The sequence below is a fragment of the Solenopsis invicta genome, chromosome 1 (genome assembly GCF_016802725.1).
Source record: "Solenopsis invicta isolate M01_SB chromosome 1, UNIL_Sinv_3.0, whole genome shotgun sequence".
NCBI classification, from domain to species: domain Eukaryota; kingdom Metazoa; phylum Arthropoda; class Insecta; order Hymenoptera; family Formicidae; genus Solenopsis; species Solenopsis invicta.
Genome location: NC_052664.1, coordinates 3,480,412 through 3,499,779, shown reverse-complemented (window position 1 = coordinate 3,499,779; position 19,368 = coordinate 3,480,412). Strand labels below are relative to the sequence as shown.

The 19,368-nt window shown below is 30.1% G+C and overlaps 1 protein-coding gene across 9 annotated transcripts in view; it reads right to left on the bottom strand.

The window, feature by feature from the left end:
- Positions 1-19,368, bottom strand: part of LOC105202128 (transmembrane GTPase Marf) — a 168,303-nt gene that overhangs the window by 86,024 nt on the left and 62,911 nt on the right. For 8 of the 9 annotated variants that reach the window (XM_039453664.1, XM_039453672.1, XM_039453677.1 and 5 more), the window contains 3 exons: positions 14,615-15,008; positions 14,203-14,310; positions 11,454-11,474 (listed from right to left, as the gene is read on the bottom strand). In XM_039453664.1, coding sequence (XP_039309598.1) covers positions 11,454-11,474; positions 14,203-14,310; positions 14,615-15,008 — 523 coding nt within the window. The remainder of the gene's footprint in view (positions 1-11,453; positions 11,475-14,202; positions 14,311-14,614; positions 15,009-19,368) is intronic. The other variant, XM_039453659.1, reaches the window with a different exon arrangement.

Sequence of the window (19,368 nt, the reverse complement as noted above, 5' to 3'; positions counted from 1 at the left end):
TAAATCCGTGAAATCAGGCGCTTGTCACTCCTAGACGCTCTTCAGTACTGTCGCCTTTTGTCTGCTTCCCACAGTACTTTCAGAATAAGCCTAAAAGCTTTAGCACAAAAAAAAATTTTTTTAAATCTCATGTGCAAATTGGCATGCGGAATTAGTTTAAAGAGTAATAGAGCAGTAATTGTGTAACGTAATAGTTATAAGATCTTGCATCAAATAGCGTTGAAATCAAAGACAAGGACAGATAATGTATTCATGAGTGCCTTTGACAAAGAGCGCTAGCCTGTTTGCCTGGCTTTAGCATTTTTTCTCTTATCTTTTCGCCTCGCGCGCGCTCACATGCCGATTGACTCTCATAAAAAAAAAAACTCTGTAATACCGACGTTCAGCCGTCACTCCAGCATAGCCTTAATATATAAAATTAAGAGACATAGCATAGATTTAATAGTTCTGTTACAGTATGCATGTGATTGTGTCAACACAAGAATTATTGATTGCTGTTCACACATTGCTGCGATAGTAGACTGTTTATCTTATGTTAAGTATTTGTCCAAACTTTTAAAAACAGATAGAATTCCCAGTAAAATGTTTAAGATATTATTCCTGTAATCAAACAACTGATAAGAATTGAAGAAGTCTAGTAGATAATTAGAATAAAAAGTTCATTTCGGAAGAGACAAGAGGAATTACGATAAATAAGCATCCCATCATAAAGAGTTTAAAATTGTACAACCTCGTGGAAATTAATAGATCCTGGTAATTACACTTATTGCAAACTAATTGCAAGTGTTTAAATAAAAAAATGCACAGGTTTTTCAATTTGTTAATTTTTATTTCATAAGTCGCTTCAGCCTTTTCAGCAACAACGCTCTCTTGAGTAGTAGCTCAAGATTCCAATACTTAACGTACAAACGTCCCAATGATAAACTTTAATTGAAATTTTCTTAAAAATTAAGGACTATTCATGCTAACCCTTTTACACTTTTAATATACTTGAGCCTCCCTTTCAAATGAGCTATGACTCATCTCATTTGGAATTTTACAGATCTTACCGACTCTTTGTAAGTTCTCAAAACCCTATATGCTTTGACGAAGAAAACATTATAACCTGACAAAATAACTATGAATACGATGGCAATCGATAAGCAGCATTTGAGACACTGTGTTCTTTCCGTAATTTAATTAAAAAAGATTGTTTCTAAAACTACGGAAATGGAAAATGGGTATTATACGACAATCCTAAATGTAAAAACTCGTGGGTAAATCTCGGCTAACCGTCGACAGCAATCCTGAAACCAATATCCATGGAAAAAATATGTTGCTGAGTATCTGATGAGATATTAAGAACGTAGTGCATTACGAGCTGCTATACCCTGGCCAGACTATTATTGCGGAATACTAATAATAACAACTTCCATTTGAACAGTTCATTGGAGCAAAAGAGTCCTTATATTAACAGTGGAACAAGGCAAATAATTTTGCAGCATAACGTTCGATCGCATACCACAAACGGGATTAAAAAGATCATCTATTAAGCTAGAAAATTACCCCTTATGCAGCTTATTGAGATGTCGCCCTATCGGATTACCATTTATTTCAGTCGCTTCAACATCATTAGGCTGAAAGCACTTTAAAACATTTGACAAGGTTCCAAAAAGCACCAATGATTTTAGTGAGTCAAAACCGCCAAGTTTCTTTCGCGACGACATTTGTCAGTTAGCCGAAAAATAGAATACAGTCTCTAAAAATAATGGACGTTATTTCAAATATTAAATGTGTACTTGTTTTATGTAATAAACTTCAAATTTCATGAAAAAAAGCAATAAATTTATTTGCGCACTTAATATACGGTTTGGTAATCGATAAAAAAGTGTATTCACATGAACACTGTGCTACAAGGATCGCACAGACTCCAATTAACTCTCATTTAACTCAGTTGTTGAATAATTTCTTTATGGAAAAAACGCTGAACATTTGAATGTTTACACTTAAAGGAAGATGTGTAAAAATATCTAGTTTTGGCCCCCAACTGGAAAGTAAAATTTATATGTTTTTTTATAGTTTTTAAGCTGCAGATTCACGTGGTGCACTAGTTTTCTATGAATATGATGAAAACATGCATAAAAATGCAAAAAAGCATAAAATAAAACATAAAAACAAAAAATATCTTTATTATCAAGTTTTATCTCTTGAAAACCACTAAATCAATGACATTTTGTTGTAATAGAGTTGAAATAAAGAAGAAAACAAATTTCTTGAAAACAAATAAAGAAAAAAACAAATTCACGCAAGCGTGCGCGCTTAAATAGTAATAAGAAATGAGTTTAAGAGTTTGTTTCCTTCTTTATTTCAACTCTATTACAACAAAATGTCACCCATTGAACAATTTTCAAAGGATAAAACTTTTCGTAATAGAAACGTATCTCATTTTTAGTACACTCAAGGATTGAGTGTTTATACTTTAAATTGAGTGTGTAACCGATATTCATAATCGATAATTATATTTAAAATTATTTTAAATTCCATCTTAAGATATCATCAATCAATCAAAGAACGTATTAACATCTTAAGATATTATTTAAAACGATCTTGAAATAAGAATTGACTATAAATACCGTCCTATATCTTAAAAGATTGAATTTGTCTCTCAATGATTAAATGTTTACACTAAAATTTAGATGTTAACATTTAATATTTAAGAGTTTATTCTCAACACTAATATTCAATCAATAGATGAATGTAAACTCTAAGTCTTTGAATGTTATTCTAAAATTAAGTATTTTCAAAAATCACTGGTGTATTGATTCTCATAATTAAAGAGATTAACGCTGTTAACACATTAAGTACTACGCCGATTCCCAGGAATCGGCGTTTAACTTTTGCTTTATTAAATACTAGGTATAACGCTATGCGCGCGCCAAATAATTAACCACAATAAAGTAGAACCATGAGTACAAATCTATTTATAATAATTAATATTACACTATTACATAACCCCATTTACGTGGGGTTACGGTGTCGAGTGGCGCAAACAGAAAGTCAGGCAAAATCGGTGAGGCACTTAACGTGTTAAATGTTGAATGTAAACACTCGCAAACATTTCAGCACTTAAAAATAATTGAGTTAAAATTTTTTAGGTAAATGCAATTATTTAATAATATCCATTCTTAAATTAAAAGTATGCTTTAAATATTCTTAATTTAAGAATGGAATTTAAAAATATGCTTTAAATAAAATTGCCGCTTTCCGTAAAAGTTGCAAGTTGATTGGCTATACAGTAGCCGTATTCTTGATCCAAGAACACGAATTGATTTTTAGCATCGCAAAAATTGGTCTTATACAACTTAAAAGTAACACTCAAGTTAACTCTCAAATTGAGGATAATACTCAAGTTAAAGGTTACGCTTAAGTTGAGTGTTTTGAAATTGAATATTGTAAGTAATTTGAGTGTCTTTTTCCGTGTTTTCTTCAAATAAATACTCAAATTTTAAATATTTTTTTCACAAGGGTTGGGAGATCAATAGTTCAATTCGTTTATTTACGCTGGTTGAAAATACGTGTACATCACAATTTTCATTTTTCATACGGTTAATATTTAGTGCATATACGGTTTCGTTATTAAAATCGGATCAAACATCATTTCAAAAGACTCGCAAAAAACGCAAAAACAACGGAAGATGCAGATAGTCTTTCGAAGAAAGATGAACCGCCGCCGATTCATATTGCAACCGACCTGCAAATTCAGCATCAGCAATATTGGAGGATAAAAGGGCCTCCGAATCTGAAAACGGCGGAGAATAACTTGCAAAGCCGCATAGCCGATCACGGCCGTGCGTAACACATACGTCGAGTCGTAACGCATACCATAGAGATAACGCGCACAGCGGCCCAATTTAATGGACACTTAATAATAAGTACTATATGTACAGGGTGTTGGAGATACATACAGTACAGTCTGCGAGTTGCATACCCAGTAGGCCTATTCTGTACTCTTAGCGATAATTCAGTATCGTTACCAGTAAGCCTATTCTGTAGCTTATTATGAAGTTACAGAATAGACCTATTGTAGGCCTATTCTTTAACTTCATAATGACAATTCGGTATCGTTACAGCGTTGCGCAGATATTATATATAGTAGAAAAACTGCGCAACAACACGTAACGATATCCCTAGCTGGTGATATTGTTGTTATGAAGTTACAGAATAGGACTACAGGTAGTGTCTGGGTATGCAACCCGCAGACAGCACTGTATGTATCCGCAACACCCTGTACATAAGCATTACGAATAAACCAACATTATATATTGTAATAAAAGTACGTCTTCATCTGCAATTCGTTTGAGCTGCTTTCTCGTGAGTTCCAACCTTTGGGCAAGAACAAATCCCAAATATATTTATTTAATTCTGTGCTCACCACACGGGCACAACAATAAATTATATATAAATGTATTTTAGATAAAATAAGGATAAAATAAAGATGATTTAATTTTAATTGATATAGATAAAAGATAAAATTATGTACGGTTTTATTTACAAAAAAATGCCGCAAACTGCAAAATACGAAATCAGATAAGCCATAGTTTTTTTTGAAGAGGGGGGGGGGGTTAAGGATATAAAAAGTGTTAGAACGTTTGAGTGCATGGGCCTTCGTTTCAGAGAAATTTGCATATATAATTTGGCATTTACCGCGCGGTACGTTAAGCACTATTGCGTGGTAAGTAGGTTAAAACGTAAAGCACTGTGGCTGAAGAGACTAAGGCACACACTTTCTATTTTTGTCCTCGGCGGCCGCGTGAAGAGAGATGTTCGAAACCTCGCAGTGCTAATTTTTTTTCAATAATAGCTACATTTATTAATTGTAATTAATTTTTATTATTCTTAGCAAGATATTACTCGTTATGTATTATTCGTTACATGAAACAAAATGTAATAATCAGGAAGTTTGCATGTTCCCAGATAACCAAGCTAGATTCAACACATCGGGCAAATTAATGCATTGCATGTATTGTTGTGAATTTGCAGGCAATTTGCTGACTACAGAATTTAACGTAAAACTGAGTCTGCAACAAGAGAGCAAAAACACAATCAGTTAATGAAATGTTAAGAGCAAACGTTTATTAATAATAATATATCATGTTGACAGCAAACCGTTGGCTCGTCATGAGCTTGCATTCGTATATGTCATAATGACAGCAATATGTCAACAAAATGATGGCACGTATGATATCAAAAGTTTAATACAAGAAGTAGAATATTTGATGAATATTGTTAAAGATTCTAAATTGCAAATTATCGACAATTTGGTGACATGACCATATTCGGTCCCGCGGTGTGTAAGACCCCACGCAAACAAGTGCCGGAGCCACCGCTAGGCGGCCACGCCGCGGAGGATTTCTCGTGAGTCAAATGTGGCCACAGGCGTTATATCTAGGCGCCACCGCGGCCGACTCCCCAATTCATACCAAGGTTCATACTTCAGTGAGCCTTTAGGAGCTACATGTTGTAACATCGAGGCGAATACTCGCTCTCTTTCTTTTAAAACATGACGTGTGTATGGAACGCTATTCCACATAAAATTTTATATTTTTGGTGCAGAAATCCCGATTGATTCGGATTATTTTTTTTTAAATCGATTTTAATCGCACATTTTTAGCAGGAGAACATCTTAAGACTATATTAATATTCTGGTGAAAGAATTTTGCAAATATTGCAGCAGATATACACAAATTTCTTGCAAAAATTTGACTGCAGAATCTTTCAAGAATCTGCTACAAGATTTACTGCAGTCTTGCAGAAAATTACTAGGGTAGTAATCAAATTGCCGACAACAAAGCTTCATGTGTAGATGTATTATAATGACTTGTTGACATTTTGATATCAAACACATCAGTTGAATGTAGTGCACGCATGATAACAATTTGCTGGCAATTTGCTGAATTTAAATAAAAACTTTAATAACGTCAGAACAACAGTCAGTTTTTAGAAACACCTTGGTTCTAATTTGATAAAATTGAATGTGGAATAAGTGACAGCAAAATGTCATCTGATTACGGTTATTTGGCTATTAAGGTTTATTCAAATTTATTTATTTTTATTCATTATACAATTCTGACATTGCTGTACAATATTGTAGGTGAAAATTTACGTAAAAGCATTAAAAACACAAATTGACTGTACACCATAAACATCGAATAAAAGAATAATGTGTTCTACAAGAACATTTAATATTATGTATGTTTACAGGATGACATAATTCAAATTATTAAAAATTTTGATATTTATTTTATTTATTTATTTTTACGCTATGTAGTCCTAACAGATTTTTCAATTTGTGATCTTTGCGCATGTGCTGACATGAGAACAGATACCTGATCCAGAATCTTTTCTAACGCAGATACAAAAAATTCATTTTATTTAGATCATCTCATGCCTCGAAACGATATATACATAAATATTTCCTTTTACGTAAATTTTCACTCACAACATTGTACAGCAATGTCAGAATTGTATAATAAATAAAAATAAATAAGTTCGAATAAATATGCAAACTTTCTGATTATTACATTTTGTTACATATAACGAATATAATACGTAACAATTAATATCAAGCTAAGAATAATAAAAATTAATTACAATTAATAAATATAGCTATTAAGAATGTACAGGATACCGGATATGTATCCAGACATCCGGTATTATCCGGCCTCTGTCGGATAATACCAGATATTTTTTTTTTAGCCGGCTAGACAATCTGATATTAACATCAGATTAACACCATTGCTTATTTCGATCAGAGAGAAGCCTGAGAGCAGCCACCATGGCCTTTCTTGATCACTTATAGCGTCACCAACGTCCATCTTCGCATATGAAATTATAAATTACATCAATTTTGTCGTTAAAAAATTTTTATTGGCATTGTTGCAAAATTGATGTGATTTAAGCTTACAGCACATAAAATGGTATTACCTATAATAAAAAGAATAGACAATCCTATATCGTGGTAGAGAAAACATTATTCCAAATTTGGAAAATCTTGTTTAAAAATATTTAAGTGCTCCACCTTCCTCAGTAAATTTCGAAAGGTTGTTTAGTTCCGCAGAAAACGTTTATGTAGACATTCAAAATAAATTACTTTCTGACAATGCAAAAATGCTAACTTTTATAATAAAAAATTTAATTATTTAATTTTTAAAGTAATTGTTTAACAATTGTTCAGATTAAGTTGAAAATGAAGATAATAAAGCATTGTATCTATCAAAATAAATAATATTTCATTTTTTTTATTTGGTTAATAATTTAACTTCATTTTTGCAACACTTTCTGCCGGATAATATCCGATTTATCCGGCAAAATAGTATCTGGCCGGATTATTCGGTATTCGGCTACCTAGTGAAAATTACTATCCGGTGCATCCCTAATAGCTATTTAAAAAAAAAAAAAAGTACTGCGAAGTTTCGAACACCTCTCTTCACGCGGCCGCCAAGGACAAAATAGAAGGCGCGTGCCTTAGTCTCCTCAGTCACAGCGCTTCATGCTTTAACCTACCGCGCAATAGTACTTAACGTACCGCGCGGCAAATGTCAAACTTTACACGCAAATTTCTTTGAAATAAAAACCCATACACTCAAAGACTACGACATTTTTTATACCCTCGATCTCCCCTTCAAAAAAACTGGCTCATCTGATTTCGTGTTTCGCAGTTCGCGGTATCTCCTTGTTAGATACATTTTTGGATAATATCGCTATCAAGCAAAACAATTAAGGATATAAAAATAACGTATTTATAACAGAGAAATATCTGATCGGTAATGTAAAAACACAAATTAAACGAGAACGCCATCATCTTCACCGGTCGCAGCTAGATCTTATTAGTGCTTAAATTTATTCGTGTAATTTTATATACTTCTTCAAATTCACCAAACTATGCGCCGAATAAATTTCTAGTCATACCACAGTTCTAAGTTAAATAAAAATTAGTAATATCACGTTTAAATTGAAATCAGTTTAATAATAAATGATGCTAACTCGCACCATTTGAATAAATTTGAAGTGTATAAAATCACACAAATAAATATAAGCACTAAGATCTAGCTACGACCGTTGAAGATGAAGACGTTCTCGTTTAATTTGTGTTTTAATATATTTATATTTTTATTTCTAAATCTTTATTTTTTAAAAATAAAAGTTCTGCAAATACTTTAATTTGATAAAAAATATTCCGCTTTAGAATACACAAATAAAAATTAAAATTAGTAAATAAAAAAAAAATATATATATATATAACTCACATTATATAACGAAAAAATTTCTCGTTTATATATTGTATCTGTGCAATCTCGACTGCATTCTAATATACATATGTATATACTGCTAGTACTAAAAATCTATGGTTCATATTAGGTATACTATAGATTTTCTGTACTGGTAATAAATTTCTGGATAGTATTAAGAATAGCTAGGAGATTATATTGAAGATCTGAATGCAAGAGTTGGTAGAGCCATGAGTGATGAAGTGGTCGGGAGATACAAGAAATGGCTCGGGAGCCACCCTTATAGAAACTTTGTAAACAAACTGGCTTGAGGATAATGAACATCAATTTTACGCACAGGGACATTCATAAATTTACATGGGAACGTCCATCATTGCACCAAAGTTGATAATTATTGACTATATAATTATCAAAGACCGAGATGGATATGTACAGATTGTAGAGTTAAACAAGGACCTAATTGCGGATCAGATCATTAGCTGGTGATAACAAAAGTAGTATACCTTTTTAGGCAAGAAGGTCGGACCGCAACAGCAAGAGGTTAATGGAAGTACGGTAAGCTCGATTCATTATGTTGAACTGGGATATGACAATTATGAAGGCATAATAAAAAAAAAAAAAAAAAAAGGGAAGTCTCAAGTACGGAGAAGCATAATAAGAAAGACTTTCAACCAAAATGAATGACAGAAGAAATCCTCATTATGATAAAGGAAAAAAATGTTACATATAAAAAATGGCTAATAAATAAATCGGCGCAAGAAAGGGCAAGGAATAAAAAAAAAAAAAAAAAAAAACTTAAGAAAAAGAGTAAGAAGGCTAAGAATAAATACTGGAACCTACAATGCATCTAGATTGAAAATCTAATAGGTGACATCAAACCACAGAGGCCTGGACGATCACTAATCTGAAGCGAAATAGACGACGCAATGCAGTGAGAGGTCTAATTCCTATGGAGAAGTAGAAGAACCATTATAAGAACCTGTTGACGAAGAGTAGATATGAGAGCAAAGGGGGGACTTTTACCAGATAAAAACATGGAAAGAATTATTAGTATTATTAGTGTAGAGATTTATGTTACACTCTTAAAAAAGAAAAAAGAGAGACGACCTCCAAGTTTAGGAAATATCCCAGTCAAATTAGTGAAAACTGGAGGGCGTATGCTGATGGAGCGCATGTTATTCTTGATGAACTGCTGCTGCCAGCAGATCAAAATACCAACTAAATAAAAAAGAGCTTATCTAGTATTCTTTTTTAAGAAGGGAAATAAAAGAGATCCAAATTGCTACAGAGGCTTAGCAAGTAATAAAAAAAAAAACAGAAATTGGAGCAAAAGTTCACTTGGCCTTTATCGATCTGAAGAAGGCATATGACACAATACCACAAACCAAACTTTGGGAAGCACTGCGTTTCTTGAACATCAGCGGCCATTTGGTCGCTAAGATAAAAATAGAAAATCACCTTTCGATGCCTATTAAAATAATTAAGCTGCGACAAGAATATAGTACATCGTCCCTTCTTTTTAATCTGTATACAGAAGTAATCTTAAGAAATTAGAAGGCGTATTGTAAGGAAATAAAAATACCGATAGAAGAAGGCATTTTATTCTTCTTCAATTTTGCGGATGATCAAGTCGTCCTTACACAGGATGTGTATGACCTAGAGTTTATAACCAAGCGACTATATAAGAAATATAAGCATGTGGTCCTCAAGTCGGCCTGAAGACAACCGAATATCTGGTTGTCAACTCATCTGCAAACTTTGAAATAAACATAAAAAAAAAGATGTTGAAATTAAACAAGTACGGGCATTTAAATACCTGGGCTCTTAGAGATTAAATAACAAATAAATCAAAGAAAAAAAACAAAAGGAATGAATTTGCATTCACTCTGGTGGGATTGGAATATATCTAAGAAAAAAAATAAGCAAAGTTATGGTAAAATCGATGTTGTGCTGCGGTTCGGAGGTTTGGTCATTAAATGCAGACCTAAAAAAGACTGTCAGAGGAGATGGGCTATTTGAGAAAGGCGGGAGTATCGAGGCTAGAGAGGAGAATGAATTAGGAAAATGGTGAATGTAAGAGGCACGTTGGTGGATACGATTGAGAAAAGAGGGTTCAAATAGTTTGGCCAGGGATAAGAATGCAAAAGAAAAGATAGCAAAAACAAATCTACATGCGAAAATCCCCGGTAAAAAAGAAAAGAAGTAAACCTCGACGCTCCTGGAGTGAGGGAATTAGGGAGGACATGAAAGCTAGACTAAATGACAAACTGGCCCTGAATCGAGTAACTTGGCGGAAAAAGATAAAAATGCGGTGCTAAACTGTCCTCAAGATGTATCGACCCATTATACATATTTATACACAATGCACGCATGCACGCACGTGCGCACTCAACAGCAAAATTAAAGTATCACCTATTCTGCAACCTAAAAATAGACAAATTTCAAGAAAGTGTATGCAAAAAATAATCGTAACAAGTTTTCAAAAGGCATTTTACAACTTGAAGTCTCTACTTTTTTACAACAGTATTTTTACATCAGTATTTTAAAAAACAATTTACTGATTATTTACGAAGCTGCACGGATGTGAATAAAAACGCGTAAAAGTTAAAATATTTTTCAAAGTTTGCGAAAAATCTTTCTTGATTCCACATTAAATAACTCGATGAAACAAAAATCGCACAACGCATTATGAGTACCGAATTAGTGCAAGTTTTAATTTCATAGTATCATGAATTTTAATTAATTCATACTATCATAAAATTTTGTTAAATGATTATTGTAAAATATCATCGCACCAATTTATATTTAAAAACATTTTAAAGATTATATCGTTTACTATAGAATAATTTTTTGTTAATTTTTGTCCGATGATGTTTCATCAAATTACAGTGTTATAAAGTAAAAAAAATTTTAAATACATTTTCAATTTTATATAATTTAGAAACAAAATATTGTACAGTGAAACAAAAAGACAGATCAAAAGCTGTATCTCTCTTTTAAAATACATTTTTTAAAAACTTCTTTATGATTTTTTTTTCACCAAGATGCTAAATTTTTTGTAAGATGCGAAAAAAGCTTAATCGTTATAAATCTTTTAAGAGGTAGTATATATGTAAATCATTTAAAGCTAATATATAAATATTATTTGTGGTTAAATGACAATTTCCATGATATAAGTAAACTTACCTCTTTTTGTTCTTTGGCCAGCTAAAGAATAAAGAACACTACTAAATTCACACATTTAAATTATGTTATTATAGAAACTTAATTTTTAATATAAATCTTTTAAGTTCTGAAAATGGTTCATCTTCGATTTCAATAAAACATTGTCAAAAGTTTTATTTCAAATTAAAATAAAAGCTTATTTTTAAAAAGAAATTTTGATGACGCCTATGAGAAAGCTTATAAGAAATTTTTTAAGATAAAACAATAAAAATATTTTTTTACGTACTTTTCGCATGAAGTCAAATTGACTGCATATACCTTTTGCTTACAAGATAAAACAAGCTGTATAATTGTATTATTTTACATAAGTTTTCGACTTTTCATATGAAGAGAAGTTCATTCTACCTCCTTCTCTCCGCGTAGGGCCCAGGTCTACAATTGTACTGTTCTACATGAATTTTTTATTTTTCATACAAAGCAGTATCCATTCCATACTAGTCCCTGCTTACAAAATAAAACAAAGTCTATAAATATATTATTTCAGAGTTTACAACTTTTTAAGTGATGTAATTTATGCTTTAAACTAAAATTTGGTTTAGGTTAGATTTTATTTTAGATCTAAAATTGTTATATTCATAAAAATTAATAATTTTTAAACAAACAATAGACGACCAAAAAGTGAAGACTTTAATTTCCTTGAAGAGATTAAGGCCAAGAGTGAAAAAAGTTACAAGTTGTTTGAGGTCCCAAATGTATAAAAGGAAATATTTACTTTTATTATTTCATATTTTTATTACATCTTAAAAAATGACTTTATAAGAGTCATCAAAATTCCTTTCAAAATTTCTTTTACTTCAATCTAAAAATTCACTAAAATCGGATCGTTTTCTTTATTCTAAACTTTATTCTTGAAGATATTTATTAAATTAATTACAAAATAAACAATATAAAAAGATTATTAAATAAAAACAATAAATATAAAATATTTTTAATTTTATTTTTAATAAAAAAATTTGTACTACATTAATATTTTATTTAAGGGACCCTGCCCAAAATGAAATTTCGATCTGATTACGGTTACGGTCAGAAATTATATCTAATTTTCGGTCTTGTTACTGATAACGGTTACGGTCACCGTTTGGATTTCAGTCTTTTTCGGTTACGGTTACGGTTACAGATGTATAATTACCTATTGTAAAATTTAATAACGTATAAAAATAATACAAGTACAAATATCATATTATAAAAAAAATTCTTGTTTATTGTAAACAACACTTGTTTAATATAAAAATGTTTAAAAACATTTATATAAATGGTTATATCATTGGAAGTTTTGGGTTTTTCAAAATCTCTTTTTTTTTGTTTTACTTTAACATTCTCAGCAACTTGCAACGTTAATGTTCGTTTTTTTACTAGTATTAGTTATTTTTCTCTATAAAATAACAATAATCTTAATTAAATTATCATAATAAAAGCAAAAAAATAAATAAGTAACCCTCCGTAAACACACTGTAATATCGCTATTTAATAAAAACCTAGAAGTAATATCTACGGTCTTAAAAGTTCAATTAAAATTGTAAAATTTTATCGGTACTCTAAAAAAACCGGAAAAATTGAAATATAATTTTAGCTTTAAAAATTTACTTTTAACATTACAAAGATCTTATTCTTTTGTATTCATTTTATGTTCACAAATTGAAGAAAAAATTAATTTTTAAAATCAATTGCATATCTATGATTAAAAATATTAAAAAAAGGAAAAATATAAAATTTAGACGCCGTATATCTTTTCCTTATTCTTATTTCGTAGAGAAAGGTCTACACAGCACGCGCTTTTTCTCTTTTTTTTACCTGATCTTAAGTATAATACATATGATCTTTAATAGCATTTTTAAAAATCCGATCAAAAATCTGACCAAAAAAACCGGAAAAATATTTTCGGTCAGGTTACGGTTACGGTCGATTAGACTGCACAATATTTCGGACTAAAATAACAGTTATGATCCGGTTATCGGTTTCGGTCCAGTCAGGGTCCCTGTTTAAATATTAACATTTAAAACATTCTATTAATATTTGAAATAAAAAAAAAATATATATGTATTTACAAACATAAAACATTTAACTTTTAATAAAAAATATTATAATATTTTATTTTAATATGAGCAATTATTGGATTATTCAACATATTACTTATTCTGTTATATTAACTATTTTAATTTTTTTAAGTTTTGATTTTTACTTATGTCTTATACAAAATATTTCAATACTTACCATTTAACATTTTGAAATGGTAGTCTAGTTTATTAGCACGTTATACTTAACGTTTTTATTACATAATTAAATTTATATATTTTATTACTTGTAGAAATTTGATTTGGATAAAGATTAAAAATTATAAAAAAATAATTTATTATTTAAGAAGTTATTAAAAAACAAAGTTAAAATAAAATCTACATATTTGTGTAAACATTTATATAAATAATATTTATTTCTAAATATACTTATAAAGCAAAACAAAAATAAGAAATTAAACTTCTAAAATAGTTAAGTAATCATTGAATTTAAGTAATTTAAAATATAAAGCATCTTCTTTATTAAATATAAATTAATAATAAATTTTATAAAAAACTTATCATTTTAATAAAATAAATTATTTAATAATAAAAGCATAATATTTATATAAAAATTTTATTATAAATATTAATAAATTATGCACAAAGCAATATTATAATTGTTCATAAATATTAATTAATTTGTGTTTTATAAATACCTGATCAAAATACTCTGGTTCAGAAGCAGAAGCATCCCATCGATTATTTAAAATAAATATATTCGGTTTTGATAATTTTGTTGAAACTTTATGAAAGAAATTTTTTTCCTAAAAAGAAAATAAAATTAATTATAATTTAGATTTGCTAATATTAAAAATTTTAAATATGTAGATTGATTATCAGAAAGAAATATTGAATTATAGGTATAAGAAAATTTTTAAGAATGTAAAGAAGTACCGGTTGAGACTGCCTTTCATTTTTTTTCTAAATACGAATTAAATATTCTCAAGTAAATAGAAATTTTTCTTTAAAAAGCAATAATTATTTTTTCGATATGGATCATTCACGTAATAGGTTATGTAACGAGTCGTATTATACAAATTTATTACAATTGGATATTGTTATACTTACAGTAACCATTATGGTAGATTCAGCATTTGCTACTAAGACAAAAACATCTGCATCCAAGCAATGTTTATCGATCCATTCGTCAAGATTTGGTGTTACATCTACCCCCGGACTATCGACAAACACTACATCATCTCGCAGCAATAAGCATTTTTCTTTTGGCCAAAATATTCTTACTAAATGGCTTTCACATAACTTTTCTTTGCAAAGAGCATGGCCTAACTGTCCAACGGATTGTACTGGTTGTTTTTCAGTGGATCCTTCAGTAATTAGATATGATTCTCCATTATCTGAACCTTCTACTTGTAAGAAACAATTTGTAGTGTGTCCTATACCACTTGGCAAAATTTTATCATGTAGCATAGCATTAATCACAGTACTTTTTCCATTACTTGTTCTGCAATACATAGAAATATAAATTATATTTTTTATTTGTATATAATGTTTTATAATTCTCATGCACTAATTAATTAAAACTTTCTTAAAGAAACACGAGTAAAAGTAACTAATTTTATATGTACATATTATATGTACAAATAGAAAATAACATTTACAAAAAAATATGGAAAAAATTTTGTATGACTTTGAAAAAGGATGTTGAACGGAGACCATTTTTGGTCTAGAACCAACGCTTAAGTTATTTATTAGAAACTGTTTATGGGACCCTTAAAAACTGAAAAAATAATTATTTGTCCACCAAATCCATAAAAAGTTATTAAAAAATTGGAATTTATTATTGATTGCTGAAATAGTCATATAAATGTTTCTTAAACATTGTACTATTAAAATAAAATTAATTGCACAGTTATGTTATGATGCACATTTGTATTATAAAAGTAAATAGTAAATGTAAAGAGTATTGATTTTGATTCATAATATACATGTCCAAAAATTTCTGGATTCCTTAAATAATATTAGCCTGCAAAAATAGACAATTTTATTGCAGATGTAATAAAACTACGTAATTTTTATAGATTTTTGTGTACTGAACACGAATCCGTTATCGGAATTTGGCTACCACGTTATAATTTTAAGGAAAATAATATCAAAAAGGAAAAAAACGACAATTTTTAAGGTTTTGATAGTGTTGTAGCACCCGCAGCAAAATATTTTTCTAAATTCCGTTTACGACACGTAAAGGTATAAATGTTTAATTTAAATTCATTTTGTTTCAATCCATTTTGTTTTATTTCGCTGAGATCTTTCGTTTCCTAGATACAGTTGGAAGAAGAAATATTAGTTGTGCACGAATATCACCAATATGATTGCTCGATACAATGTCTCTCCAATGAGTACAAATAATTGTTTCGGACATATTTTTGAATACTAAATATGAAAACATTAATAGAATTTGGCTATCACATCACAAAAGCAATGATATCAAGCAGAATATTAGTTTAAATATAAATTTAAATATCCTATCTTTGCAATGCAATATTAATTTCTCAAAGAAAATGCAATTACTTAATATAGTTTTTAAAAATAATCCATAGGGTCTCACAGACGCCACGTCGCTATGTACGTAACTAAAATTTCACGTTGGTAGTAGAGAGTTAACGTGTTTTTCACCTGTGTTAAACTATAATGGAAAATATAAAAACGTTCCCAGTCTGATTTGGAACCAATGGTTCCAAATCAGACCATCCCCTAATCCAACTTCACACTTCTATTTTTATCAATTGTTAGATAAAATTTTTAAAGACTTTAATATATTTTTTTTAGTATTAAGTAAAAACGAACAATTTGAGTTAAAAATAAAAATTTTACTAAAAAAAAAATCAATGTCATTTTAAATAATTAGTTTCCTGGTCATGTTATGACATTGTTGTTATATAATTATAGTAGAAATAAATAAAATTCAATTATTCCGGGTCTGAAGATTCTTAATATTTTACTAAATTAATATTTCTAGGATCAGAATCATTAAACACCCGCAGTCACTAACATAGAAGAATAAATTAAAACTGATACTGGAGTGGGTGCTACTATTGCTATAGGTAATCAAGTTGATGGTATTTGAGCACTTTTTCTAATTGCTGCAAATATTATACACAATAATAATTTACCTATATTTAAAGATCAAATATTTCATCCACCCCCTTAATTAATATCAAACCAATTATCAAAATTCCCACATCTCCTACTCGATTACATAATACAGTTACTATACCAAATTATACAATTTTGATAATAAATTACTAAACAATAAGAAACTAATCCTAAACCATCCCACCCAAATAAAATTCTAATAATATTAGGTCTAATAATTATCAAAATTACAAAAAAAATAATACTAATAATGATAATACTAATACTTCTGTTCTCACCAACCATAGGCTGCATCACAATCATGACTTTGATTGGAATAATATAAAAATTCTTGATGTTGAGAGAAACTTTTTTAAACGTTTTATTTCTGAGATGTTACATATTAGGTCTCAGAACAAGAGTTCAAATTCAACAGATACTGACTTTCTTGACTATGCCTACACCGCTGTTTTGGATAAATTATAATTGTTATTTTGACCTCGCTCGTTCATCGGTACTGACCTCGCTCTCATTTGTCATCACGTGGACCGTTGACGACCAAACATTAGCGGTGCTAATTTACTACACAATATTACATTGCTCTTGTGCTGCTATCTTTACATTTTTTTTATTTATTATTATCATTGGCACTTTTTATTTTTAAATTTTTATTTAATAAACAGTGTTTTTTTATTTGATGTCAACATCTTGCTTCGGAGCATTTTATGGCAGTGCTGGTGAGTCTTGACATGCCTTTATTCTTTTTTCTTCCCTAACTTCCACTGTATGTCACAGTTTGCTGCATATCATGTCCACCTGGTTCAACAACCTCGTTGGGATATTGATTGTGATAGAATTTAACTACTCAGCCTACCATATTATCGCTCCATGTGTTGTATCCATTCGATGCCTTATCAACCAAAGACTTAATCTTTTTGTAATGTCAACCGTCACTCTTTACATTGTTATATTAAGCTAATTAAGCTATCAGCTTCGTTGATGACTTTAAAATAAGTCGAAACGCGTCCAAATCTACGTGTTTACGTTTTGCGCTGGTGTACTGATTGCAATGTAAATATATTTCTTTATTATTGATGCATCAATTACCGCGTTGACTCGCAATTTCTTGTTTCCCTGTTTTCATTACTTAACTTTTTAATAATGTCGAGTCCTCTCTTAAAATTTGTTTTTGTTTAATAATACTAAATAAATAAATCGCTTAATAAATTTCTTTCTCTTTGTATAACTTATTCTATAAACCATAATTATTAAACAAATTAAAAAAATTATTCTAATCAATAATATTCTCAATTAATCTATTAAAATAATAAATTCTACATTAATTTAGTCGACCGATTATCAGTGCTATAATCAGGTTGTAATTCCGATGTAAAAAGTCCTATTTGAACACGTGTTATTTCAAACTTTGAAATAAATTTTACAATAAATCGCGAAAAGGCCACGAAACGATTGATAAGGGCCAAGAATTAAGTTATACACTTTAAAAGCTGCATTTTAAAGACTGACAAACATGCCGCGCGCAGTTCAGAGAACTCGTCAATGTATATAAATTCAGCTAAAAATTATTATTAGCACTGAGATCCGCTTTTAAATCGTTTTTCTAAATTTAAATGTGTTGAAAACTCTATCAAGCTCTTATCCATTTCCTATATTGTTAGAACTAATAAGAATACAGTACTAAACAGTAACTGAATAAAGAAATTTAGAAAAACTTTCTATTAGAATAGTTTCCAAGAAATAAAAAAATGCTTTAAGAGAGCTATACCCAGGGTATTGGTAATTTTCTTCTATATTTTTCAAAATCAACGTATCCAAAAAATAAAGTCTGTATGGCCATTGCTATTTATTTGTTATATGTAAGGCTTACACCAGAGAATAATGACTTTTAATTTTTGATAAGCTATAATTGAATCCAAATAGCTATAAATTTCTAAAAGTTAAAAGATTTAAAGACAAAATTAAACACGCCTTTTTATGAATTTCGTAAATATGAGACAACTCACATTTTTACAATGAAATATATAACAAAATGACATGCAAGACAACATTTCATCATCAATATAGCACGTTTCACGCCTATTGAATCTAATTTTTTTCACGATATCACCGACAACGCGGAGTTCTCAGCTGAAGTGTCTCAAAAGCCTTAACAATATCGGTATTACAGATTTTCCTTCGACGGAGAGTTGAGTAGTTTGCAATCGCGCGCGGAGTGAATGGTAAGACGAATAGCGTTAAGGTCAAGCAAGCAAGCTAGCGCTCTTTATCAAACGCACTCATGAATACATTATCTATTCTTGTCTGTGACGACTTCCCATTACGCTAACAGCTAACTGGACAAGTTTCACTGGACAAGCAAAACGCATCAGGAGCTACACGTATTACGGCGGAATTCGCACGCAAAAATCTTGGCGCCGCGAGAAAGGGGACACTGCCCGGGGACGCTGTTCACTTCGCTATAGCTCGCAAGAGAGAAAATACTAATTTATACCATTCATTAAACCAAAGAATAACTGATACGTTGTATAATAAAACAGTTATTTTGCTTAATTGTGTGTTAGATGTTAGGGTACCTTTCTCTCTCTATATATTGGTGACCTCGTGTTAAATACGCGGCACATCAAACAAGGGGCAAAAACGTGAACAGGCAAGCTAACCTCTATCGAACCACGTAAAAAAGAAAATCAAGAAATGTCCATTTAAGAACA